This window comes from Dermacentor andersoni, chromosome 11 (assembly GCF_023375885.2).
Source record: "Dermacentor andersoni chromosome 11, qqDerAnde1_hic_scaffold, whole genome shotgun sequence".
In the NCBI taxonomy this organism is placed as follows: domain Eukaryota; kingdom Metazoa; phylum Arthropoda; class Arachnida; order Ixodida; family Ixodidae; genus Dermacentor; species Dermacentor andersoni.
The window spans coordinates 116,725,935-116,753,649 of NC_092824.1; the positions used below are offsets into that span (position 1 = coordinate 116,725,935).

A 27,715-nucleotide genomic window follows, 5' to 3' on the forward strand; every position below is an offset into this window, starting at 1 on the left:
TCGACGTTTGTAATCCTTTGCTGTCAGGGTGATTTGAAGCGATAAAATCGAGTATATATAAGGGTGTGTCATCTGGAATAATCATGACGAAACGGCGTAAGCACGTCAACCACGGTAAAAAAATAAAATGAAATGATAAACTTCACCCTTCGGACCCCACTCGGGGGCGACGCTCACAGTCTTGCAAGCAAAGTTCCCACGCGGGGACTGAACATTAACCTCGGCGGGCGACACAGCTTCGTCGGAGACGTGAGCGGCCACGTGCCGATGCCCTCGCCACAGGTGCGTCGGGACGCGGGCCGCTTCTTCCTGAACCTGCTGCACCCGCTGGCCATCGCGTTCGGCTCCCGCTCGAGCATGGTGGGCGGCCCGGCCGCCATGGCGACCCTGGAGAAGGTCGGCCTGCACCAGGACTCGGTGCGTCTGATTGTGCCCCTGAGCGTGGTGATCAACCACGACGGCACCGCCCTGTACACCATGGTGTCCGTGCTGTTCGCGGCGCAGCTGCAGGGCGAGAGCCTCGGCGTCAGCTCGCTGCTCATGCTCCTTGCCTCGTGCTGCATCGCCACCATGGGCGAGTACGGGCTGATGCCGACCTACCGCGGTGAGCGCACCCAGGTTGGAGGGACGGCGAAAAAAGTTAGCGCAGCCTGTTGAGAAATTCTGTACGCACTGGTGTGTTTTCCTTGACAGTATCGGCAATAGATATACGCCAGACGTCCTGCCAAAAGGGAACGGAATGAGTTTTCATCCGCCCAGAGTTTGTCCGAGGCCGGATACGCTCCTCAAGTTTACGACTTGGTTTGGGCTTGCTGGGGGGGGGGGGGGGGGGGGCGTCTTGGGGAGAGAGGGCCCGGAGTAAGCGGAGAGCGAGGACAGGACGACTTGCAGGAGCTGGCATGCAAGCACACTGTTACGGCCGCTCTGACGAGGTATGGACATGTTTAAAGAAGTGCTCTTATTTCTATAACTGTGACCAAAATAAACTAGATTACGCACGTCAATCAGCCATGCCCTACTCAACGATGATCGACTACAACAGCAACATTACAAGTCGCAAAACTTCCCGGACACAACAACTCGCAGCCAGACCTAGCATAAAGGCCAAGCTGTGATAGCATTCTCAGTGCTGATCTAGTAACGCAGTATGTAGACGCGTTGAGCGGCAAGGCTAAAATTTAGATCAAAGCTAGCTACCCAGGCCCTGCCGCCCGTCTGTATCCTACCAGTAGGGCAGTGAGCGTTTGGCCAGGTAATTTTTGTAACTAGAAAACGCGTTGAGGGTCCTATGCGGCGCATAGATAACAAGGCGGTCCAGGAACGGCAGTATTATCGCTATTGGCATTCCTTTAGAACTGATGCTAATTTGCAGCACGTCTTTATGTATTTATGTATTTATGCCTGGGCCTAATATCTTTACGCCAACTTGCGTCGCACTAGGTAGTCCATGGTCAGATGGGTAGGGAACCACGGGCTGCTGGGCTGGGTGAACCGGGTTCGAAGTAACCGTCGGACCATCTCGGGTCTGCCTTGGAGCTGGCTCACAGCTACCCTTTGTCCAGAATCAGCAGTACTTCTGCAGACTGAGTGGTCTCAGATTGAGTGGTTAAGCCGCCTCGGCTTAACCACGCCCGACCAACATCATCTGCTTATACACAGGGGCGTCGCCACTTAGAGGAGTGCGCCCATTCGGCGTTCGCGTTAGCCCCACCACATGCAAACACGTGCGACCGTAATGGACTCATTACATTACAGAAACGGTGACATCATAACTCGAGAATAATTCATTAAATTCTTGGGTTTTACGTGCTAAAACCACGATATGATTATGAGGTGCGCCGTAGTGGGGTAATCCGGATCAATTTTAATCACCTAGGGGTTCTTTATACCGCGCCTTCAACGCAATTTTACATTTCGCCCCCATCGAAATGAGTCCGCCGTGGCCGGCACTTTGATCCCGCGATCTCGTGCTTAGCAGCTCACCACCATAGCCACTAGGTCACCACGGCGGGTGAGCGGAGAGTTTACGTGGCTCCTTATTCCTTGCTAGTCGTATACAATGTTGCGCGAAAGTCCGCACCTCTCCATGACGTAATAGCCGGCGGTCATCACGCTCGTCCGCTGCTTTTCGTATAGGCCCCGCGCGCGCTGCCCTCCTGCTGACGGTGGTGGGCCTGTCGGCAGACAACGTCGGCTACATGGCCGTCGTGCACTGGCTGCTGCAGCGCGCCGCGAGCACGGTGAACCTGCTGAGCGACTGCGTGGGCGCCGCCATCCTGCAGCGGGACATGCTGCAGCCCGGCCGTCCGGTGTCGACCCGCTCGTTCAGCGTCAGGCTCGGACCCGGCTCCATCGGCAGTCTGTCCACCAGGGACCTCCCGTCGGCGGGCCTGCTGGGCACACGCGCCGGCTCCACCACGGGCCTCCCCAAGCCACACACGAAGCTCGACCACTGAGACGCCGAACCACGGCTTGAACGAAGCGCGAGCTGGTGCTGACGAGTTTCATGCACAACTGCTTCCTTGTATTCTGAATTTGAATTGCTATATTATGTTCCATAATACTATTCGTGCTTTTCTTTCTTTTCCTGTTTTTCTTGTGCTGTTTGACTTGCTTTTTGTCATTTCTCGGGACTTCTTTGTCCTCTTTAATTTGCTTGTTCATGGCGAAAGTTTCCATACAACACCCATGAGCTTATATTGCGGCAGGGCCAAGGCACGGCTCCCCCGTGTTTTATCAGATTAGATCAGCCTTCGGCTGTTGGTCAGAAAACTGTGTGCTCGTATACAGTGATAACAAAATTCAAAGATGTACAAAATTTATATTTATACACCGAGACAGTTGTTCCTTGTGTTGAGCGTCGTTTTACTGAATTCGTCTCATTTTTAAAAATAAATCTCGTAGTTAAATGACTGCACCTTTTTCTTATATACCGGCATGCTCTGACGATCGCAACTGCCCACTACGACGTCTCTAGTTCTCGATCGGCATATTTGCCGCCCAAAACTATATTACGAAGTTACGAGATAAAGCAAACAGCAAAGAACTATAGCATTCGCAAGCGAAAACGTAAAACCGTTACGCAAGTAAAGAAACGGCATTCTTCATTGCGCACGCTCGCGACTTGCATGCGCTCTGCTTTCGTATACGTACGAAGTATTAACGTACGCTAAAAAAAAACTTCCGCATCAAGGCCGCAGTTACTGATATGCCACGATTCGACCATAAGACGCACGTCTTCCTTCCTGTGTCCGAAAAAGGAACACCACTATGTTCAAAGTTGGAAGCACAATTGCACTCGTGATAGTTCAACGAATACTAAGACGGTGTTCAACCACCATTGGTGCTCGTTCAGTCTTACTGAGAGAGAGTCAAATTATACCTCGAGAGGTTAGCCTAGCGACAGGACTGACATGCTACTCCCGTTGAGATGGTGAGGGATGAAAGAAAGGAAGCGAGATCAAAACAAAGCGCACACACGCAGTTATAGCACATTCACGCGCGTAATATGCACAGAGTTAACGGCTTGTCTACGCTACATAAAAGCAACCGCAACTATAACGAACTTTAATAAACTACGCCGATGCGGAATTCTACTATTAAACTCGCGGACAACTTTCTGTGGCTCTGAAGGGAAAGCTACGGAGGCAAAGCGCGCTCAAGTGAGAGCGCGTCTGAAAAGAGTACCGCGTTTTCGTCCACGTTAGCTTAAGCTGGGGAAGAGAAAACAAACACCTTATTAGCAACAATTAAATAAGGCAAAACACACCACTGAACGTAAAAGTTCACTTATTTTGCGGCTTTTCCCTTCCGCGTCTAGGCAAACGCGGAACCATCGCACGTGGAAGCTGCGCCGATTCAGCGTCTCATCCGCTGGCGGACTACTTGGCGCGGTAACGCTTGTGCAGAGGCTCCGCCCCCGTAGCTTTCCCTTCACAGGCACAGAAAGTTGCCTTAGTAAAGTGCGTACTGCATAACGATTGTTATTTAAATAAACCTGTACAGACTTTCTTCGTGAAGGATCTGCATAAATGGTATGTGGAACTAGCACGCCGTAATAAGCTGTTTGTAACCTGTGAGATGGTTTATCCGTATCCCGGCACCTCTAACTCAATTTCCCCTTTTAGCCTTCGAAGGTTGCTCTTTTGTATAGGGGTGCCGACAAGTGTCGCTTGCTATAAAAGAAAATGTGATCTAAATTTCCTTCCCACCCCGGTATAAATGCAATAAAGGTTTTTGATAACACCCTTTCCGCTGATCCTGCTACCTCCTCTTAAACTGTCTGCTTTTGATATCTGTACCTGTGGTGGTGGTAGTGGCGGTGACGATGATATAAACACCGCCATTTAGTGGGGAAATGGTACATGCCATAAAGCCCGTTCTTTAAAGCTTCGTAGTGCATTTCTTTTAAACATCTTCATACATTATTCACAGTAGAAAGCTCACTACATTGTGTTATCCCTAAACAGGCGGAAGTTAGCGCTTTGCGTCATCTCGTGTACCTTCTGTGTCCACGTCATTCTTCCCGGGTAGCAGACAACTTACCATATAGCCACCGTCATCGAAACGTTCAGAGTGCAAACGAGCACAGCTAATCGCCATGAGGCGCACTCGCCGAGCGCGACAAGTTTCTACATTGTTCCCTTCACCTGAATTTATGGGATAGCAATTCTCCAAACGCTGCGGCGTTGCTGTCACCCTAGCCTAATAGGGTCTCCGATTTATGGTCGTGCCTGTGCATTCCCGCTACTGTGGTATTTCAACATCACAAGCTGCAAAGGCCGGTTAGAACAAGAATATAACAAACGTTCCTTCAGGGTACCGCTGAAAACAAGAAGACAACTGCTACTGCACTAACTCACGTATACCGGAGAGGCCTAAAAAAATCAGCCTCTTTTTTAAAGAAAGGTTGTTGAACGCGAAGCTTTCCCCCAATGCAAACTGAATCAAAGTCGAAGTCCAAAACCAATAACTACGCGACGAAGCCAAAAAATGCTAAGCGACCCGATGCTATGCATACGTGATTTGATTGCTTGTTTAGGAATGTGTTCTTTTAACGTTGAAGTTACATGAAGACACATTTCGTTAAGCTGCATAGCCTCTATTTTAGATCATGTAACCGTTGATTACACGCGCACGCTCGCACTTTCACGGACTGTACACTTGCACAGCATTGCCTTGTGATCGCTGTGGTAGACGGTCGGAGGCTCTGCCATCGTAACGTGACACAGCCTGCTTGCAAGCGTGAGATCAATGCAGGAACGGTGTTGCGTCGCGGGTCTCTGGAGCGTCTTCAGTTTCAACGAGTAACAATCAAGCACGAGTCCCTCGATTCCTATGTCATGCTCTTTCGCCACATTTATGTTAAATTCACCGCACACGAGGAACTGCGTACTATGTAGCTTCAAGATCTACATCGTTTCTGCCAGGAACGTTTCCGCATCACAACGAGACGTGTTTGGTCTGATGTACACGCTGACGATCACAAGACCAGTAGGCATCTCGACGGCACAAGCGTCTCCGACATGGCTTCTGCATGCTGTTGCCGATACACGCGATCGGCCTTACGGGCACGATTGCGTTCGTGTACGGCAGCCTCCTCTTCTGCCGTGCGCTGCACCCGCGGCCTGCCCCTGGTGACGGCCGGTAATGCATTGCTTGATGCGCATAATGCAATGCAGATATATACAGTTCGTCTGGGTAGCGTGACGTTCAACCGTCTTTCTTTAAGAAAGGGGCTTTGATATTTTTTCCAGGTCCTCAGACGAGCCCGCACTCGCTGTCTCCGATAAGCAGGGAAGCTCAGTTAATCGCGACAGCGGTGGTATCATGCCTAGCATGCGCAACTTGCGCTTCCAGTGAACTTTGTGCGCATGCACTACTCTTGCTGACCTCGTCGCTTCGCGCCGTTATCAAGCACTGACCGGCCGACCAGTCGACGCTGGCGTGGTATTACGAATTTAAACTATAGTGTTCTACGCAGATGTGTAAGTTGGCTTTCCTGCAGTGCGTTTTCGGCGCTCACGGCGAATTATTGAGACACAGAAAGCTTCGCTTTAAAAAATTCAGTGCTCTTCCACTCTGAAGAAGGATGGCCAGCGAAGCTGTGAATGTGGGCCGTTTACTGGCGAACTGCACCTCCGCAGCGGGTCGCTCCGGTATTGTACAAGCTTCGGGATCAGCCCACGTATGGGGAGTGCAAATGCCTGCTTCACCTTCGCCGCGGATCGGCGCGGTATTGCACTATCTTCGGGATGGGCCAACGTATGGCGAGTGCTTAACGCCTGATTCACCTGTGCCGCGGGTCGGCCCTGCACTGCACTATCTTCGGGATCGGCCTACGTATGGGGAACGATTAACGCCAGCTTCACCTCCGCCGCGATCGTCGGCTCGGCATTGCACTATCTGCGGGATCGGCCCACGTATGAAAAATAGTTGGTTTATGTCCACGGAGACTAGATCCGCCAGAACCTAGCCATAAACAGCCTCGCTGTAAAGGCACGGTGAAACAAACTTCAGTACCTACGAAAGCGCAGCTGACAGAGGGGCTTGCGATCCTAAGACGGCAAGGATGCTTTCACCTCCTCAGAGATGAGCAACGCTGCAAAAAATTGCCGTGGTTGAACGCGGTTAAGCGAAGTTTGTCGAGCGACAGCACTGTTTTGTTTGCTTTGGGAAAGGACACAGCCGCTGCTCGGCGCCGTCGGCAACTACCGCATCTACAATTGCACCACAACACAAAAGCTGCTCGGCGCTGCAGCAGCGGCGAGCAAATTGACCATGCCGAGTCTCGCTTCAGCGCGAACTAAGCGTCGAAAGCACATCTCATACGAAGCTACCATGCACTCTGCGCACTTTGTACACATCGCAGATCGCTTTAAGATGAGGCCCGCGCGACCGCGCACTTTACCGCGCACTTTGTCCACATTGAAGATCGCTTTCAAGGTATGGGCACCCACGCGGCGTACGCAGCAGCCGCCGGTAGTGGCAGGCCAAGTCCCAGTTTGACCTTAGCCGAGCTTTAATGCCATATTTACAGAACCAGGCGCTTTCTGGGTTTATACCTGGAGTAGCAAAGCTATCGCAATAAAATCCACGAACGGGCTACGGTTACCCTAGCCTTTCCGCAACCGAAATGGAAGCAGGAATCGCAAACCAGCGTCAAGTCTATTGAGACGCGTATGCCGATGTTCCGTATTGTCCTATTGTCGCGCCATAGAGGTTTTGACGGAGTCGCGGTGATGTATCGTATAAAGTCCCGGGGCGTCGTCGTCGCACGTCGTCACAGTGCTCGAGTGAAAGCGTGCATTGTTGGCTCAACCTCGCGCGCGCAAGGGAAGAAAGCGGCGGCGAGTAGCGCGCCGTCTTCCAGTCTTTCGTCGCGCGCAAGGCACAGGAGCCGGGGAGGGAGCGAGGTCCCACGATGGCGGCAGCTGCGTATGGCGCGACCGCGCCACTCTTGAACGATCCGCGATGGGCACACAATGCGCCGAGTGCTTCGTGTGAGCCTTGTTCTTGTTGCTGTGCTTAGTTCGCGTTCAAGCAATCGGCAGTACGAAAACTAATTCGCTCGCTGCTGCTGCCGTGCTTCCTCACTCCAGCATTTTGACAGCGAGCGCACACGGTCATCGCGTTAGATGCGTTTGTTTGCTTGTGCACGTGTGACACCACACTTGATTTGGTTAGTAAGCGAATGTCTGCAAGTTGATACGCCCGATAAAACTACTTTCCTTCGTATAGCTGTCTATTATTTTGCTATCGCAATCAGTGCCCCTTTTTTTTTTCAGGCGCTGCCAATCTATTTCACTACTACATGTGTGAACTTGACCAGTTATGCATTTATTTTGCAGATATAAGGAGGCACTGGACTGACAGATTTTCCTGCGGTATCACCTAAGAATGCGTACACATTAAAAATCGATGTCCACATGCCGCCCCCGTTTGTGTACGTCACACCTTTACCACTAACTATCGTCATGAACCCTGCTCTTTGGACTGTTGTAACGCGCACATGCTGCTGCGATCATATTGCTCTCGGTAAGGCACCCTAGCGCTTACGATAGTCCAGCAGGTTTTATGACGACGTCCAGAATGGTATCGTTGGAAGTCACGAAATGTTTCGCTAAATCTCGTATCCGACGTGAAATAACTTTTAAATGTATTTCTGGCGTTAAAGTATAAGCTTGCATCGCTTAAGTGTGTGGGCCAAAATTCCTTGGAAAAACCGATTCAGTGGACTGCGTCATTGGTGGTCGGTGGTGCGTTGTTCCATTCGAGATTTTTAAGCATGAAAAGATATTTAGGCGGCCTTTAAGTGACCTTCAATTAGGAAGGAAGGAACAGCGCCAACTAAGACGACCACGAGAGGGAGAACGACACAGGACAAGCGCTTGTCCTGTGTCGTTCTCCCTCTCGTGGTCGTCTTAGTTCGCGCTGTTCCTTCCTAATTCAACTATGCACCATCTAGCCCAAATTAACCTTGTTGATTCAAGTGACCTTGAGCCAAAAAGCCTGAACCGACTCAAACGAGCACATCCGTGCAAGTTGCGAGATCAATACGAGGTTATTCGGGCAACCAGTCAAAACTACAAAAAAGCGGTCTCTAGCCGCCGACCCTTTGTACAGGACCGCATTACATACGTACGCTAGTTACTGCCCGAAAAGGTTGCAAATATTGCTTCCTAGTTCTAATTTTTCTTCACAATAATATTTAACATGTAACTTCTAGTACGTTGAAGTTTTGTCATTTCCGATAGTTTCGTTCAAAGGCAGAGACCAATCTGCTTTCCCAGTTGCCATTTCATGCATCTACTCTCGATTACGGCAGAGCCAGCAATTTTTCCTTAGCCACTTGCTGAATTCAATGCTAAATGATACTCGATATATTGGCGGGAGTTATTTGTACCTGAACTTAAAAATGAACCGCCGCGAAGCTTAGTGTGCACGAAGGCTCGTTATAGCGTTAGTGTACCACCACTATAAAATGTTCACTTTGTGGCACACTCGGCATCGCGCGTCAGTATTAGCGATGCGGCGCACAAAACAAGAGAAACATTGGTTGTTCAAAACAGGTGGCACGCGTGGGCTGAACTTTTGTCACGTCACCTAAACCTCGCGTATGTCTCACCTTTATTCTTTAGACACACCATGCGCAGCACCTATGCTGCCGGTCACGTAGCTCTGGTCATCCAAGCTGTGCATATGTGCGCGCAAATGCAAGCCGCAAAGAATGTCCCAGAGAACTATTTATTCTCTTGTCAAGAAAGAAGCATTTTGCACATATTCATGCTTTTTCAAACAACAGGTGACATATGTCTCAAAGACTACACATTGTGATTTGGCACATAGGTACTTCAGAGGCGCGGTGTTACGCCTGCAATATAGGAGGCTATGTAAGAAACCATTTTCTGAGAGCTCACAAGCAACTTCGACATCTTTCATCCTAAGGAATGTTTATAAGTAGATATACGCGGATCAGTTTTGTCCACGATACAAGCCGTAATGAGATGCACCAACTGTCAACAGGAGTACAATATTGAGCGCACGTGCAAACCGACACTGGCGGGTACAGCTTTTGAAATAGCGAGACAGTATAATCGGGTACTAATGCCGACATTTCAAACAAGTGCCTGAAACCTTTTTTTTTTATATATATAACTAGTGCTTACGTAACGAACAAAACGTAGTCTCTGAAGTGTTCAACAGGCACATCAACACATTGTGCCATTATGTAGACATTTGTGCTCTTACACCGCAAACCACAAGTGGATCACCATGCGGGTCGTTTCAACGATGCTCTTCGAGCACAAACTGAGCGTCGCAAGTGTTGCACGCAGCGAGCTTAACAAAGGACGAAATGAACGACAGCGGCTGCCGTCATGCAGAGCACGTCGCATCCGTATTAAATGTTCGCAGGCCAATGCACTAACAAAGCCGGGATATAACCGCTTATCGGTCCCTATTTGCGATATTTCCACGGTAACACGTAGTCCCCGCTGCATATGCGATGGTGACTGAGCACGAACGCCATGTTTCTCAACGATGCATGTTACAGGAAAACAGTAACACCGGTGGGGTCCACGCAATTATTGCTGAATACGGTACCAATTATGTCAGCTGTTAAATACTCATCTGAGCTATATATATGTATATATATTGGGACCCTCTCAGGGAGCGAAAATCACGCTCGTTTAAACACTTAAATGTACATTTAGGCGTACTCCCCATCTTTGTCTTTTTCCACAGCAGATCCGTTTTTTTTCGCGGTTTCTAGAATGTTTCGAAAATAACATGACTCAGCAAAATTAACTTTCGAACATAAAGAAGATGAGAAACGTAGCGCTTGCTTCAACCAAAAAAAAAAATGCTACGGGCGAATTTTCACCAGTTTTGTGGATACACACAAATCACAATAATTTAGGTATTTTGACGCTATAATTAGAATCAACTCGGAATCTCGCAAACGCAAGAAGTCCAAATGTTGTACTGTTATTGGGCAAAAAGTAGCAGGAGAAATCACGTAATGCGCGCGAAGGAAAGCCGGTGATGCGTTAAACTAACATAACGGATGCCAAACGAGTGAGTCATGGCATCAAAAACTAGACTGGGAGACAAACTTTAAAAACATTTCTAACGCTTCGAAAGCCATCCCATCATCAATTCTTTTTTGTTTAGTTGCAAAAATATACATTCAAAACTAACATCCGTCACATGCTATAATGGCACAAGGCAGGAGAAACCGGCAGTCTTGCGAATGCGGTGGAACATTTGAAGATATGTGACCTAGAAATATGCTTGCAAAGATTTTTTCCACTGCGTCCGCGGCAGCTCGTTAAGCACAACAACGCGCACTGAAAATGACGTCACTGAAATCGGTCCGAGGTGAGCGCTGGCAACCTTAACGCGGGCGCCGCTGCTGGAGCCACGAGCGTTGTGACCTGCGACCTTTTGAGACGGATGGTGCCTGGCGAGACTTCCGCGTTTACCAGACCGCGCAGGCCTGACACAAAGACGGTGAAGTTCCTTCCACGCGAAAAAAAAAAAAAAAGAGCGTCACACGCACGCCACGCAAACTGCATTGGGACAACAGCCATCTCGAACAGTTCTTGTCGGGCTGCCGCTTGTAGCCGTAACATCGGTGGCCACTTCGCTCGTTCCAGTTAAGAGTCTCGATGAGCCACACAAAATTATGGGGTTTTACGTGCCAAAACCACTTTCTGATTATGAGGCACGCCGTAGTGGAGGTCTCCGGAAATTTCGACCACCTGGGGTTCTTTAACGTGCACCTAAATCTAAGTACACGGGTGTTTTCGCATTTCGCCCCCCATTGAAATGCGGCCGCCGACGCCGGGATTCGATCCCGCGACCTCGTGCTCAGCAGCCTAACACCATAGCCACTGAGCAACCACAGCGGGTGATGAGCCACACAGGCATAAATATACACTGAATAAAACCTGAATGCACAACTGAACTTGCGAGGCAGCATAAGGGGTCTAAAAGTATACTTAGGTTACGTGACCACACAGTCATAAGCTCTGTAGCAGAGAAAACGTTATTTCTTTGATCTTAACGAAAAAGTGCGCGAAAGAGACGTAGATAAGAAGAAACGACAAACACGGGCGCTTTTCGCGCACATTTTTGTTAATATGGAACCACACAAACTCGCCCAACTCTGTTTTGATGAATTAATTTCTTTGAGTTTGTTGCCCTTTAAGGCTGTCTTGTATCGGCAGTTTCATTTTTTTTTCTCTTGTGTAAAAAACAACTGATTTCATCTGCTCAAATTTCTCCGTTGCTCGTAACACGCCTTCAACGTCAACTGCTAGGTTTTCTGTCAACTAGTGGATTATATCTATACTATTTTAAACTTCAAATTCGGTTTTGCACAAGAAAGAGCGACACTTCTGCATCTTAAGTGTCTTGCATGCCAGGGGGCACCGAACGTATTCAGTTCAACTATGAGACAAATTCTGCCACTCAGCCACAGTAGTTACAACTTGCCTCTGTAGGCGCGGCATGCCTATAGGGACAGACAATAGTCAACGGCAAGCAGTGCGTCGTGATGCCGAGTTCTACGGCAGTACGGTCACTGGTACAACCAGAACATGTCGAGCACAGAGAAAGCCGTGTTAGAGAGCACGCAAATACTAAACTATTCGTTTCCTTCAGGAGCTACCAGCATTCAAGTGGGCGGCTACGCACTAGCAGCACATTCAATTGGCTTATAAACGTCGGCTTACAAGTCGAAGAAGGCACTGTTCGCGAAAGTCTCAATATCGCACTTTACCTAATGATAGTATCACTACCGCAAACATGGGTGATGGAAATGACGTTAGGTGTAAAGCACTTTAAGAAAACGAGAAATGTGATTGAACAGTAAATACCTGAGACTGCCATCTTCCAACAGCAATCACCTAAAACCAGTAATCAAGCAAATACACAACTTGGGCTATAGACACTAACATTGTAGGCGCTTTGTTCGAGAGAACAGGGCCTCTTTGTTTGCTTAGTCAGCATTGTCATTCAATTCCTGGGGCGAAAACCAATCAACGAAAAAACCCTGCATCAAGAGATTACGAAGAAGTAGATAAAATATGAGGCTAATTTGCACTCTGCCTCACGCACAGCCCAGGCAAAGCAACAATCAACAAAGCTGACGACATTATAGAGTGAACTATAGCTTGAATGCTGAAACATTTACATATGACTGATCAAAACGACTACTCAAGTACTTGACCATGCACTTCTGAACAAAACTAACATATGAACAAAAAATTTTCAGCTGCAGGAGCTTTGTGGGCCTCGAACTAGCAGTTCAGGCTCTCCGGACAAACGGCCAAGAAATAAGCTACTGCTACGCATCTGCCAGCAAGATGCCAAAAGATAAAATCCTTGTTATACGCTTAACACGGCAACAAGGCACTCGCACATGTAATATTGGTCAGAATTTCCCGCCGATTGTCAGTCGCATATTCTCCAGCAGACCAAAACAATTCGACTTCAAATCCATTGTAAGCCACTTCAGCGGCCACTCGAAACTCTCAAACGTTCTTGGCCGCATTTCCTTGAAGCTTCGTTTCCATTCAGCAGGGTTACTGCGAGTAAAAGAAGCGCAGACAAGTTTAACCTAAAGGTAACAGCTCTGTACCGGCTTGGCTCAGCAAACAAAGAACTTGCCGTGAAGTAGACCGTCAAAAAAAAAAAGCAGCCGCCGACCGTATGCAATTACGGCAGCATACATGCGTGCACAGAGCTTACAATTAATCACGTGTACAGCCTCCGTCAAAGCTTACCCAAACATCTCTTAAGCATCATTCTGTTTTTGCGGATCCTGATGATTTCTGGTTGGGGTGCCTTGCAGTTAGCTTTACGCACTTCCTTCCGAGGCCTTCAATGTTTGATACTTAGAGCCATCGATTTTCAGACTTAGGCCGCTAGAGATACGACACGATTGATTCGGGTTAGGTCTGACGGAGGCTACCACAATGGCGCTCGGTAGAATAAAACCAGGCATGACTTGCAAGTCTGCGCATCTGTGCCACCATAATGTCTGAACAAAGGAGCACGGGAGAAACAGTGCTACGTCGCTTCTGTAGCGGGACACCAACAGGTCGTCGTAAGACACGTGTCCGCAGCAGATGGATGGCAGACTGCCGTTTATACAGAAGCGTCTCACTCGCGTGCTCCTGGTGCGGCCCTCCCTTGTCCCACATACCAAAAACAAACCATTTCTTCATTCCTGCAAGCTGCGTGCTCGCGCTTATCAAACTAATCACTCAGCCTGGTAGCAACCATTCAGGAAGAGTACCAGCACTATTTTGAGATCTAGTAGCTAATCCGACGCCGGACTAACCTCCTTACTCAGTTGCATTAGTTTCTTTTCATTTGAACGAACGTGGTCACATGGCAGCAGGCATATTTCACTCAAACATATGGAAGGTGTCTTACGCGTCAATTTAAACATAAAACACAAGTCACGTGTTTTAAGCTCATTCTTGTTATAGTGTCCCATGTAGAAGCTCTCTGGGCACTAGTCACCCTGCACCCCTGCAAGCGCAGGTGTACATTGCGTCGTATCCCGTGCTCCTTGTCTCCTAAAATTAAACGTCAAAAGCTTCACAGCACCGGAAGACAGAAACTAAGAGTACAACAGGCTACACAGGGCGCAGAAAATTTCTTTCTACTCTTCGTCCTTCCGTTTAGGCGCTCGTAACTTTCTCAAGGCGCTTTGTTAACCATAACCTAGCATCAGCATTGTCGTTGACAAACATGTTGACTTCCCCGCTTTTCCCTTCTCGAATGGCTGTCATCGACTCAGAGTTAGGTTTCAACTTTAGATTCTGACACTTATTCGACGCCGACTTCATCGGCCGCCCCAATGGGCGGCAGCCGCGCAAACGGTCGCTCCCGCGGTGGTGGCGGCGGCGGGCTACGCCATTGTCATGTGGGCCACTCGAGCAGCTCGGCGGCCGCCAGTCTGTCCGCCGTGCGCGGCTGCCGGCGCAGGTTATCGAGGTCGAGAGACTCCAGCTGGAGCGGCCGGCGCTGGAGAGCGCCCTCCCCGCTCTCGCTGCCCGTCAAACCCCAGGCATACTGTTTGCCGACACCCGTCGTGGGCAGTGAACGGGAGGCGCGAATCTCGGCGGCAGCACCCCGGTGAAGCCTCGCGGCCAGCTGACCGGCGCGCACCAGGCCGCCGAACGCCGCCGCTGCCCGGACGCCGTTGCTCGGCGCCTCTGGCATGCCGTCTGTTGGAACCAGAGGCGTTCGCGGCTACATTACGAGGCTGAAGCGGGTCAGCAGGAGAAGTACACGAGATGCATCGACGCACTTCGAAGTGACTACGCAAAAGTAAGCAAGAAATCTAAGATACAAATTAAAGAGGAAGCGGAGCGTTGGGATAATTAAATACGCGTAAAACAAGGCGTCTAAGCCTTGCTAAAACAAAACGGTGGATTGGCACATCTCAATCATGTCAGATATGTTTATGGCCACCAGACGTCATGAGCAAAGGCGCATAACTCGAATGTATTATTCCGCCGCTCATTCGTGTCACCATAAACATATTCTGTTCTCTCTCTATATATATACATATATCCACTTTCGCAGGGTCGGGATGGCGAGTCAATTTTTGTTCAGAGCTCGATGTTTTGTGTGCGACTTTCCAACCGCCTTCCAGCAGGTGGATAAGTAGACACCTACGATTACAAACGTCACAGCAGTTAACAAGCGATGAAAAGCCTATCCGGTTATGAAGAAGAACAAGTCTCAAAAAAAAAAAGAAAAGAAGCTCAGTTAGTACACGCACGAACAGCAGGAGCCGCCCGGGTTCCCGAAAACCGCCGGACTCCCTTATAGTCTAGCGCGGATGTAAAGGCATAAAGTAAGCACAAAAGACTAAGCCCCAACGCATCGAAAGGTGGAATAATCACTGTTGTCCAATGACACGTACTACTACTTGCGAATGTAAATGTCTATACACGTTCAGCCCAATTTCCTTTCAATATTTAGTCTCTATATACCCCTTCCTCCGAGGAGCGTACAACGAACCGGAATTACCGCTGACTAATATGCCAGTGTTTTCTATCTCTGCTTTTTCGGTCTTTCACAATAATCACGTCAATTTTTCACGTGTTGCAAGTGGCTTGCCGCAATACAGGTAATTTTGTTGCTTCCTAGAACCACGTTTAGCCTACCTGGGCCGCAAAATTGCGTAACGTAGCATAATACGCACTGAGCAATTCTTCCTGTCGATGTGGCTTCTTCAAGATGCTGTTCACGAAGTCACTCCCAAAGCTCGGCCTCTGAAAAGACAAATTATCGCCAATTCAACGTTGCCAATAGCTGCAGAGCAGTGAACGATAAGTTTACTAGAACTAGTTGAAAGCGCCATCTGAGATTATGACGGCTCCCAAGGCCGCTCGACGCAGGCACGCTAGCGCCCGTGATGGCACTGTTCAACTCTGTGCATGAAGACGCGAGCCAGCAAAACGTAGAGCGAGCTGCCCACTCAGAACCGGATAGGTCTTCCAGAAATACAATCGCCCGCAAAAGTTAAGCACGAAATCGAGAAAAGCATGAAGACCGAGAAAAGTGTCTCAAGCAGTATACGCTTCGCTCAACCGGCTTCAACAGCATCGCGGAATTCTGCACACAACGCTTCCACACAGCCGCCATGACAGCACAAATGATTCATAGAAGACCATGTGCTTTAAATGCGCATATTGCGTTCTGCACTCGCAATCAGCGTCACGGACCCCGCCTTCCACCTCACTCCATGTTTTTCAATGGCTGGTCACGACAAACGCGCTCACCCTCGGCGCTGGACCCTTATGTAATCACTGTGCAAATAACGTTATTTCTTCACAAATATCTTTCTTGTTACTTATTTTGAAGACAAAAAAAATATAGAACTCCGAGGATATGCGCGATGAAAAATATTTGAACTTCGCGCTACTGAAGGGATGGCGGTTGTCTGTTTTCAAAGGCATCCTTTAAGAAGCTCAGACTGCGAAGTGTGTCCTTCTGCGCCTTATTGTTCTGTTCCATTAGCGGTGAAGATACGCTTCACGGAGCACTCACATTCCTCTGGGAGCTGGCATCGAACGTGCTGGCGGTCAGGCTCGGCGCGTCACCGGTATTCTGGGTCACCCTGGCTCCTGGCTGGATTCCTTCGAAGAACAAAAAAGATGTCGACATTTCCTGACATTGCGTGTCGTATCTTCGAAGTCGCATTTATCTCAGGATTGCAAATACAACAGCAACGGCTAGGACACCGACAAAAGAATATCGTAAGGGCTGTCCGAAGTCAGTGAGTTCTTTGTTGTTAATACAAGGGAGCCGAATGAAATAAATATTTGTGTCAACTTCAAATAAAACTGAAAGTTTAGTAAATAAAAAGAAACACTAATAATCACACAGCAAGAATATATGGTCACCTGAGATTCCCTGTTCGACAGACTCGCGAAATTTTCATACAACCCTGTCATATGTGGTTAGTTACAATACTTATTGAAACTCCGAGCGCAATCAACATTGGTTCATTCTGCAAAATCGTTGCGAACGCTCAGTAAAAGTTTATCCCTGTAAATCGGGTGAGCGTTACGTGTGACTTACAGGACACTTTATACACAAGATAAAGTCCGAGTCCTTCATACTTTGAAGGACTCTGGTAAAGCTAAAAAGGAAGCTTTTAAATACACAGTATTTTCTTAGGGACAGCGATTATTTACTATAGGCACAGCGTAAGCCGCTCTTCTTATGTCATTCCTGTTGGTTGCAGCTCAGTCCTTACTATAAAAATAGCAGTAATTTTATGCGATTCACGGATGTAATGAAATTCAGCAGCTCTTTAGGATTATTTTGGCAGGTTGGTACTCAAGAAGTGCGCAGGGGTACCAAGCAGCAGCAACAACATGAGGTGGCGAAGATCGCTTTCGGCGTCGTCTGACACGCGCCGCACGCGTACCGGCCGCGGGTGGCAGTTTCGTCTGCTGCACAGTGAGCTCGGGCAGCCTCCAGCGCTGCGCGTCCTGGTCCCAGACGCTCTGCGCCTTGACGGCCTCCAGGTCGGCGTAGTTGGAGTCTCGGCGGATGCACGGCTGCACCTTGTCCAGTATTTGCGAGAGGAGCCGCAGCTGCTGGTCCTGCCGCCGGATGGTCTCCAGGTAGTCTGTGCGCTCGGTCTCGAACTCCCGCTGGAGGTCGCGCACCTCCTGCTCCAGTGTTTGGATCTGCGAGACGACACGCGCGACCGAATTATCACCGATATAACGAGTGATTGACCGATTGATCAACTGAAGGGTGGTTGAGGAAGTGAGCCAGCGAGTCAGTGAGTACAACGTGCTAAAGCAAAACAGGCGTGCGGGAGTTGTACAAGGGGAATAGCAAGGGCACGAAGAAAGCAACGACGATAGCAAAATAGGTGTAATATGTTGCGAACATGGGCAACGGAGACCGTTTGTGCTCTCTTAATATCCTACAGCAACTTCATTTATTTATTTGTCATTATTTTATGTATGTGCAATGTATACTGGTGCTTGATCTTCAGAAAATAAAGCTCTGTACGTGTCCCTCCTTGGTATGTGCATTGATTCCATGAGCTAACCGCGTACGTCCCTGTTTCGACTCATTGAAGTGCTCACATTTAGAAATAAGTGCGGCATAGACGACACAATCGCACGCATCACAGCGCGCTCACCTTTCGCTTCGCCTTTCGGATCATCGAGGACTTGACCTTGAGCTCCGCGTTGATGTCGTCGTAGTCTGGCAGCAAAGTGCGCTCTTCATCGTCGACCTTGGCCAAGGCCTCTGTGAAAAGAGCATGCAGACAGGCTCCTAATAATACCTATTTCTTCGCAACCAACAGCTTTAACATTCTGCTCGTGCCTCGGTAGCGCCCGAGGCCCCGATGTGAATTCTGGCTAGCTATTCACCGAAGCAACGAGACGCAGCCACCGCACCTGCCAATGCGCGGATCCTCTTCTCGGCGATGCTTTTCCGCTTGGCGCGCCTCGCCTTCAGCTCGACGTCGTGCTTCTTCTCGCCGCCCAGCATCCGCCCTTGCAACTCGCGCAGCCTGCGCGGAAATCAGCAAGCGAGCCACTTGGCACGCGTCTTGGAGACGCTTGCCTTATCATTCCGCGTTAGTGCTGCGACCACACTTTCTTTTCTTCAGCCCGCCCAGAAAACCTCGGAAGCATGGCAAAGGGAAACGGACAGGTCTACGGGCTCCGGACCTTCTACCTGATTTCTCCCTTCTGCTCTCGACCAGCTGCCTCTCGCAAATCTACCGCACCTCTTGCGGAGTTTTCTTGCACTGCGCTCACCAAGGCGTCAATATACCAGCCAAAAGATGGACTACATCCAAGCGGCCCACCTGACTACCATCCGTCCATACGTGGATCTATATTTCGCACAATGAATCTCTGCTAGACTCGCTAGACTCAATAGAACACAATCAATGATACATGTAGATATAACATGCATGCTTCATATGTTTTAGGCCTCAAGAAAACTTTCTTATTCCTTTCAAGAAACGGAGAGGTGGTGCCCAGACCAACCTAACAAAGTGAAGCAAGTACGTATTTACTTTATTTGACAGGAAAAGATTTCAAGGAGGGGTGGTCGGAGCCCCTCAGTCCAGGGCCCCACAGGCCTCTGCCGCCTGCCTGACCTGGCTAATTAAGGACTTTTGTAATGCCAAGTCAAAACGGGCGAGCTGTGCTCCATTGCTCCACTGCTCCATTGTGCTATTGCTATGAGGCTTATGAGGGCGCTTAGTGAACTCCCGCGTTACATGCGTTAAGGTAGGTATGCCACCGCACGAAGGGCAGTTTGCCCTATAGCGAGTGGGATACATGACGTTTAGCACTTTTACATGGGGGGAATACCCCAATCTGTATTTTGCGCCAATCGGAGGCCTCTTCCCCGCTAAGTTGTGGGTGAGGCGGCGGGTATTTTCTGCGGACTCCGCGATAATGAGCAAGGATATCTTTGGCATTTAAATTGATGGAATTTCGCAGTATCCCGAACAAGAAGGCAAGAATATATAAGCTCAACATGCGCAAAGCAAGACTAAAAATATCACAAAATTTTCATTGCAAAAGCAATATAGCGGTGTGGCCGCTAATGAAGCCTCGAGAAACCTCACAGCACACCTACGCTTTCATTGAGGAACACTGTGCACAGCACGTACCAACCCCATCTGACCTCACAGACTCCTCCGTTCTACAAGAGCTTGCTAGGACGCTTGTGTATCACTCGCGTTGAACCAACAAGACGTCTTCGCAGAATTTGGTCGAGATTTTGGGAACATCTCTACTATCAGGATTTCAGGACCTCGTGGTACGATTTGATCAGCTCGTGAATGTTTTCTATTTGTACTACCATTATTTAGACAACTCTACAAACGCAAGATTTAAGCAGCTGTCCCTATATTCATGTGCGTTTATCATCTTTAGTTATTCTCCTTCTCTTGGTCAGAAAGAAAAAAAGATTACAAAATGAAAATTCAGGATAAGCAAGAAAAAAAGATTACAAAATGAAAATTCAGGATAAGCAAGAAAAAAATAATATTCAAAATGCCAGAAAACCCACCAGCAAGCGAGAAGCATCTGCGACCAGGCAAAACTTCTAGGCTGAAAGAGTTGCAGGCGAGGACATCCGGACAAGAAACAGCACAAATACAGGGAACAAATATATGAAAATATCGAAAAAACTAATCACAAAATAATCACAATCAATGTAACCACAAAGATAACGAAATACATCATGAGGAGAGGCACGACGCTACACGGCTTGGAAAGAAACATCGGTGCTACAATGCTAGTGACTACGTGGTTTAACATGCCACATCTTGTCTTCCCATTACCTGCCCACAGCACAAAGCTGGGAACAGAAGCACCGCAAGAATACGTACAAACATTACACTACTTACTAGGTACCACATTGTTGCGCGCGTGTTGTGCGTGGTGTGGCAAAAGGGGCTGTTCGAATGAAGAAGGTTCAACAGCTTGGAAAGCAACAGTTATCAAGTGCATATACTTTGGCTTGCTTGTGTGAGATTGCGCTTTGTAAAACATAGGCAAATATTTTTAAAATTCTTCAGGCCATTGCACCTGTCTTATTATACACGAATGTTCTATTTTGGCATTATTACTCGCGTGTACTTGACGTTTTTTTTTTTTCTTTTGTACTGAAAGTCAGCACTTTCGACTTCTTGTTCAGCGTTGTCATGCTGTACGGAATTCACAAAATTAAATTATGGGATTTTACGTGCCAAAACCACGTGATTATGAGGCACGCCGTAGTGGGGGACGCCGGAAATTCTGCCACCTGAGGTTCTATAACGCGCACCTAAAACTAAGCACACGGGTGTTTTCATCCCCATCGAAACGCGGCCGCCGCGGTCGGGGTTCGATCCCGCGACCTCGTGCTTAGCAGCCCAACACCATAGCCCCTAAGCAACTACGGCGGGTGAGGGAATTCACAGTCAACCATATGACAGTGTGCGCGCCTGATCAGCGAGACGTGGCTACAGTTGCGCATGAGCGGAACAATCCCGCAGCGTCAGTAGTTACAGCACTAACAAACTTCATACATCCAACTCCAAACACCCAATCATTATTACTAACAGTCGTACAAGAAAACCACTTTCGTTATCGGCGTTCGCTGCTCGCCTTGGCAGCCGCGGTACATGTACTCACGATGCTAAACGTTTAAGCACTTTGAGACTCAACAAATGTTGGGCTGTGTGCAATGTGCACTAAGACCTAGCAGCAGGCACACTGCATAAAGTGCAGCAGCCTGCATAAAGTTCGCCTCGGAGTCGTTGCTTGTGTTTCAGCAGAGTACAAAGTTCCAGGAAAGCTGGGAACATGCCTTTCTAGAGCCCTTGCTTGCATCTGGGCCATGATAGCTGGATCCCTGCATGAAGAGAAAAGGAATAGTCAACAATATACTAACGGTGCATAACTGCGAGAAAACCATACAGGTGCAGTGGCGTCACACTACACACGGCCTACCAAATATGTCCGAGAAGCGACATTACGATTTTTTGCTGTAACAAAGTCAGTTTGACGATGAAAAGCATCCACTCAAACAGCGGCTTTACCGATAAAGGCAACATCTCACAAAACGCCCCGGTATTAATACGAACTTTCAACAAACTTGAACGAATGAGCTTCCTTCGCGGTAAAACTTCACCACACTCAGACACAGGCCTAGATGCCTAGACTGCCATTCTTGAGATAAGGGAGGGGGTTTTACTCTTGGTTTCCAAAGCAGGGCGACGCGTTGGGTGCGCGAATCTCGGGCTTCTCGGGAGTTGCAACTGGCTCGGCCCAGCGATCCGTCTCCTGCTCGTCAACCTTCAGATGGTTGTTGTTCACCTGCGCACAAGCAAAAGGCTTCCCTAAGACTGCAAGATATTAACTAGACAGCATAACAGGTAGGTACAGCCGGCCTAATCTTAACATCACTCGCACGAGCACCCACTTGCTGTGCGCCAGCACCTTACAGTAGGAACAACCTAACAAATCCCTATACTATCTTCACGCGTTTTATGAGCATGAGTCAACCTGGACCGTTCCGCAAGTTCTTTCCATCGTAACGCGCTAGAAAGCAAAAAAAAAACGACATTTTACATAAGCTAGCAAAAGATTTGGCAGGCTGTACCTCTTAATATTCATTAATTAGACAGAAACTTGAATATGCATGTGTTGTTTGGGAGCCGTTTACTAAACAAAATATTAAATGTCTTGAAAGGGTACAGAAAAAAGCCGTGCGATTCATATATTCAAAATTCTCTCGATGCGATTCCCCCTCACAGATAATGCGTGATAATGGCATCGAAATCCTTGAGCAGCCAAGGCAACACTGAAGAATTCGATTTCTTTCCATGCTTTTAATGGAGACTTATCAACTAATCCTGCATCGTATCTGTCTAGTACAACGTCTAGGCTTACTCGACACCATCATCCGAACTCACTAACACCTTATTTTGCACGGACGGATGTATTCATGTATTCATTTTTTACCCGAACTATAACAGACTGGAATAACTCATTGTTGTCTGTTTCAATTGATTGATTCATTGTACTACTGTTGGGTCTTACCACCCTACTTGATTAAATAATGCATAGTGTTATTGTTGTTTTTAACCGCCCTGCTTGGTCCTGATCTAGGTCCGCAGTATGAAATAAGTAAATAAACAAAATAAAAGAAACTTAGGGTGGTATAACGTTAGTCACGATCAAATTTTACCTCTGAAATCTGGTCCGTGTTTCCGTGTGTTACAAAACAGCAAAAACACTTTAAGGCTCGATTAAATCGTTGCGCTGCAATGTTCTCAACGAGAAAGCAGCACAGGAAAGACTGCGAAACGAAGAAAGACAATCGTTCACAATGAACGCGTTGTTTCCAACTCGCCTCTTGTGATACGTCCTTCTCCCTCTGGCTCTGCTCGACCTGCTGCATTTGTATCTTGAACTGGCTGCGCATCTTCTCAACGTCCATCATAAGCTTGGCGCGGCTCTCCTGTTCCTCGCGGTACTTGTTGCGCAGCTCCGTCATCTGGGCCTCGTAGTCCTGCATCGCCCGTCACGGAAACACCCATTTCGCACCTGTGTTCGCAAAAGACTACCCTTCCTGGATAACTCACGTTTTTAAGCTGGTTTACCACTTCGCTGTTGCTGTCCGGCAGTTCTGTAGGGGCGTGAAAGAAGGAGACTGTTTTTAAGAGGCGCCTCGGCAATCATTGTCATCGCATCCACTGATATCATGCCACTGTCTCAGTCATGAATAAAGGCCAGGAGGTGCGGTCTTGTGGTAGAATGTCACTCGAAACGACCTCCAGCACAATGAACAGGGCACAGTACTAAACTGAGCTGTTTTGTATCAACTCTTATAGGGTACTAACATCAACAGAGATTTATATTCGAAAATAGCTCGACATCCGTGGTCTGCTAGATCCCAGGAAATGACACAGAGAAGGGCACAAAGACGCCTAATCTCATTCAGGAGAAATACCATGCGCATATTTTCTATAGGGCCGCAAAATGACAGCACCGGTACCTGTCAGCTTTTCATCTACCCCCCTGGTAACGTTCGTGCAGTCTTCTATGAGAAAAATAACCGCGACAAATTTCGACGAAGCGGACAGCAGCAGTTCATATAGCGACAATGAACTATTGGAGTTTGAACCAATCGAGACTGTAGAGGAAACGCGAACGATAAGGGACTAGATTTGCTTCTAGCTGACTGTTTGCAGTGTCTACGTCTGCTCATGTACTTCGACGTTCAGCCTTCTTTTGTTCCGCACATTTCGTCCACATTCCCGTAAATGTCAGATCTATTTAACTGATTCGTCAATGCAGCACCAGCTTCTCACCAGCACCAGAAGGCTGTTTACTGTACCCAACCCCTCGCCATCGTCTCAAACTTTTTGCAGTGCTTCATCACTCCTAGATTCCTCGAAAAACATTTGAACCGTTTTTCTTTCTCTTTTAATCACACGCCCCCCTTGACTTTTGTTTAATATTTGAAACTGCAAACACTAAATAGATGACATCAAAAAGAAAACGATGCTCTTAGAAAACATCAAAGGAAATTATGAGCACATGTGGTAACCTGAAGATGTGACTGAGGGAAACAAGGAAGCCGCCACGGCTTTCTGTTCGTATCTCAGGTAAGGCGAACCTAACAAAGATTTAGAGGGTACAGGTACACTTTTTTTTTTGTCATCGTTTCTTAGTTCCTTATCACTCTCCTTTTCTTCGCGCGTCTGGACTTGTCCCGCCACTCCATGTCCACACCCCACCGCAGCAGGTTATACAATGATCCTGAGAACTCGCTTCCCTGCACAACTGCCATGGTGTAGGTCTAGTGTCACGGCTCACCTTCGGGAGTCGCGGAGGAGGCTGCCTCGCCCGGCGTAGCGTCGGATGGCGTCGCCATGAACGATCCCCCGGAGAGCAGTTGCTTGAGTCGCTCCAACTCCTGGCGGTACTCGCGCAGCAGCGCGTCCTTGGGGTCCTCGTTGACGCACGGCCGGTTCTGGATGTTCTTGGCGCGGCTGGCGTAGCGGAGCGTGCTCAGAGTCTCGTCGTAGTTGACGTCGGCCGGCGAGATGCAGGCGAGCATCAGGGTGCGCGTGTTGCCGCCCAGGGAGTCCTGCAGCAGCCGCGTGAGCTTCGAGTCCCGGTAAGGGATGTGCTTGCTGCGGCCGTCCACCAGCGCCGAGATGACGTTGCCCAGCGCCGACAGCGACAGGTTGATCTTGGTCGCCTCGCGCAGGCGCTCCCCGCTCGCCCCTGGTGGGAAAAGGGTTCGTTCGTGGGACGGAACCAACGCCCAAAATTAGGACGCCGTACCTCGCCACCCTTCCATTCCTCACTTCCGCGCACGGAGCATCCAATCCGAGAATGTTGATGTATCAATCCCTAAATGTATTCGAATATATGTGTCCTGCTTCTCCATGCATACACATCTCATCCCCAGTTTTCCATCGACAGACACAATACAGTGCCTTAGTGAAATTGATCTGTGGAAGTCTCAAAGTGTGCATCCGCCTAGTTTGCCGTTTGCATTTCGGCAGTACTTGTGAACGGGGTAATGCATTAATATAAACATTGCACGAATTTACATGGTGTATAGGACAAAAATAAACATAGTTGTATGCACTGCATTTATATTAGTATAGCATTTAATTAACTGCTTCAATAAAGATTGGATTCACATAGAACCCAACGTGTACGTTGGATCCGCATTTTTTACTTCATTGCCTCTACCCACGGCACTCACTGCCGCAGTTCGCATCACCAGATCACATGTTAAGATAGAATGCGACATGTTCCCAAGTTACGAGTTTTATGTTTTGTTTTCTTATCCCTGCTGGTGCGCATTCCTATCTTATAACGTTTCGACGCGCAATTGGTCCCATTACCAGCCTGCATTAACACGCTTACTCGACCCTTTGCTGTTATCGTACGGCTGAATGCGTCGTCAACTCGACGCTTCCAACTTTTTTTTAATGAACGTTCACTGTGCTACATGAGGCCCGTAAGAAAATTTATCTGTGATGTAAAAAATAGCGGCCCATGGAGAGCCGCTTTCTCGTGTAATTTGTCTGCTGCTATTGTGCCTGTCTCACGATCGTCGCCGACGAGTTAGTGCATTGCTCTTGGGACAAAAGTCGGCCAATAAACGTTGAATTCTTTATTCATTCCTTGTGGTCGTGTTTCTTATTTACGATAATTTCATTGTGGCAATTTACCGATGAGCCATAAATATGTTACGAAGTTGTATTGAGCTGTACAAAGTTATACGTGTTAAGTGTATTGAAAGCGAGTTTTCGATAACGACTTCTAAAAACGTAGTTTGAACTATTTCGACAGGGAATAAAAATAAAATACTCTTACTTTTTTTCTCTCTCTGTTGAACATGAATTGTTGAGCGTTATGCGCATAAATTGCACGTTGTAAGACCGACTGAAGCACTACACCGGTGCCAGGGCGGAGCAAATTCCGGCGGAACGTACCCTCAAACAAAACAACAATGCCTTCGAGACACATGTGCCCGTCACATGGAAGCTACTGTCCTCTCACAACGGGGTACGCCCTCACCTGTCTTCGTCTGTCGCTCGCTGCCAGCCAGGTCGACGAGATTGAGCTTCCCTGTCCGTATGTTGTTGCGGGCGTTGAGCTCCATCTGCTCCAGATGGATGGTGAAGATGGAGTGGCTACGCGACGAGTCTGCGTTCATTAGCGTCGCTCCCACCGAGCGGTTGCGCCAGCCACGCTCCATCACCGACTCGCACGATGCCACGTCGTGCACCGGCACGAGAGACAGGCCTGCACGCCCAGCACACGCGGAGACGCGCTGAATGTGACGCTACACATTTCGATCTCCGTATGGACACGAAACTTTTGAATTTTCCGACATACCGCGCGTTCTGAAGCGTCGGGAGAGGCGACACTCCACATACAAGGGATTGGTGATGCTGCCAGCGGATGCCCAGTTTTATATATGCAACTCCCAGTTTGTTATGAGCGAGTTATGTTAAGCAAGTATCACTCAGTAATTTTCGGACGTTCGATTACAAAGAATTCATTATTCAGTTTCGTTATACGCGGTTGGACTGTAGTGTCGGCTAGATAAAGATATTGAACTGAACGCTCCTGGACAAACTTCCGAACGTGCAGCACGCCCTGTACGCCGATGATATTACAATCTGGGTGACCACAGGATCAGACGGCGCCATGCAAGACGCACTACAGGACGTCGTAAATATAGTTCAAGAGTACGCAACAGCCGGAGGACTCACATGCGCAGCTGAGAAGTCGGAGCTCCTGCTTGTATTCAAAAAACGGAACAAGGCCGATTTTCCACCAGCCATCACATTGCATCTCGATGGCAACGTTATTCCAAGGGTAGACAGACTACGTGTACTAGGACTTCACATACAACACAACGGGAAGGCCACACATACCCTACACATGCTCCGCCAACAACTTACCCAAATAACGCACATGATAAAGCGCATTACAAACCGCCGACAAGGACTGAAAGAAAAAGACGTACTCCGAATCGTGCAAGCCCTCATAATTAGCCGATTAACCTACCACCTGCCCTATCATAACCTGACTCAGACTGAGATGCACCAGATGGACACCCTCCTCCGTACGGCACTAAAGGCAGCGCTGGGACTACCCCAACATGCGTCTACGCAGCTCTTACTACGACTGGGGGTGCACAACACCATCCGCGAACTAGTTGAAGGTCATTTTAACAGCCAACTGCAACGTCTGCAACGAACAATGCAAGGGTGCCACATTCTATCCCGGCTAGGATACCAAATACCAAGACAACCACAACAGGAAAACCGCAAACTTCTTCCGCTTAGCATTCGCAACAAAATTCACGTGGCCCCAATTCCCCGGAATATGCACCCTGACCGTCATAAAGGTCGACGAAAGGCAAGAGCACAAGCCCTCGCTCGCCTATTTGGCGATGACAAATCAAACACTCCAGTCCTATACACCGACGTGGCCCGCTACCCACAGAAACGTGCCCTATGCCTAGTCGTAGTAGATAGTGCAGACATTCTGAGAGCTTCGGCAACGCTCAACACTGTGGAGAGTGGCACGGCGGAAGAGGCTGCTATTGCCCTAGCCATCGTACACGCTTCAACCATGCCAGCGCCGGATGAACCTAT

The 27,715-nt window shown here is 48.5% G+C and overlaps 2 protein-coding genes across 2 annotated transcripts in view; one reads left to right on the forward strand and one right to left on the reverse strand.

Annotated features, from left to right (window-relative positions):
• Positions 1 to 267: 267 nt before the first annotated feature.
• Positions 268 to 2,585, forward strand: LOC140214007 (neutral amino acid transporter B(0)-like). Its single transcript, XM_072285244.1, has 2 exons — positions 268 to 604; positions 2,137 to 2,585. Exons 1-2 carry the CDS (start codon positions 268 to 270, stop codon positions 2,454 to 2,456), a joined length of 657 nt encoding a protein of 218 aa, XP_072141345.1. The 3' UTR covers positions 2,457 to 2,585.
• A 6,647-nt stretch (positions 2,586 to 9,232) lies between these two features.
• Positions 9,233 to 27,715, reverse strand: part of LOC126539636 (osmotic avoidance abnormal protein 3-like) — a 50,723-nt gene continuing 32,240 nt past the window's right edge. The window contains exons 5-16 of the mRNA XM_055075330.1: positions 26,124 to 26,351; positions 24,399 to 24,812; positions 23,162 to 23,205; positions 22,930 to 23,088; positions 21,769 to 21,890; positions 21,276 to 21,426; positions 18,462 to 18,588; positions 18,200 to 18,309; positions 17,468 to 17,732; positions 16,582 to 16,670; positions 15,734 to 15,803; positions 9,233 to 14,747 (exon numbers count right to left, since the gene is read on the reverse strand). Coding sequence (XP_054931305.1) covers positions 14,440 to 14,747; positions 15,734 to 15,803; positions 16,582 to 16,670; positions 17,468 to 17,732; positions 18,200 to 18,309; positions 18,462 to 18,588; positions 21,276 to 21,426; positions 21,769 to 21,890; positions 22,930 to 23,088; positions 23,162 to 23,205; positions 24,399 to 24,812; positions 26,124 to 26,351 — 2,087 coding nt within the window. The 3' untranslated portion in view covers positions 9,233 to 14,439. The remainder of the gene's footprint in view (positions 14,748 to 15,733; positions 15,804 to 16,581; positions 16,671 to 17,467; positions 17,733 to 18,199; positions 18,310 to 18,461; positions 18,589 to 21,275; positions 21,427 to 21,768; positions 21,891 to 22,929; positions 23,089 to 23,161; positions 23,206 to 24,398; positions 24,813 to 26,123; positions 26,352 to 27,715) is intronic.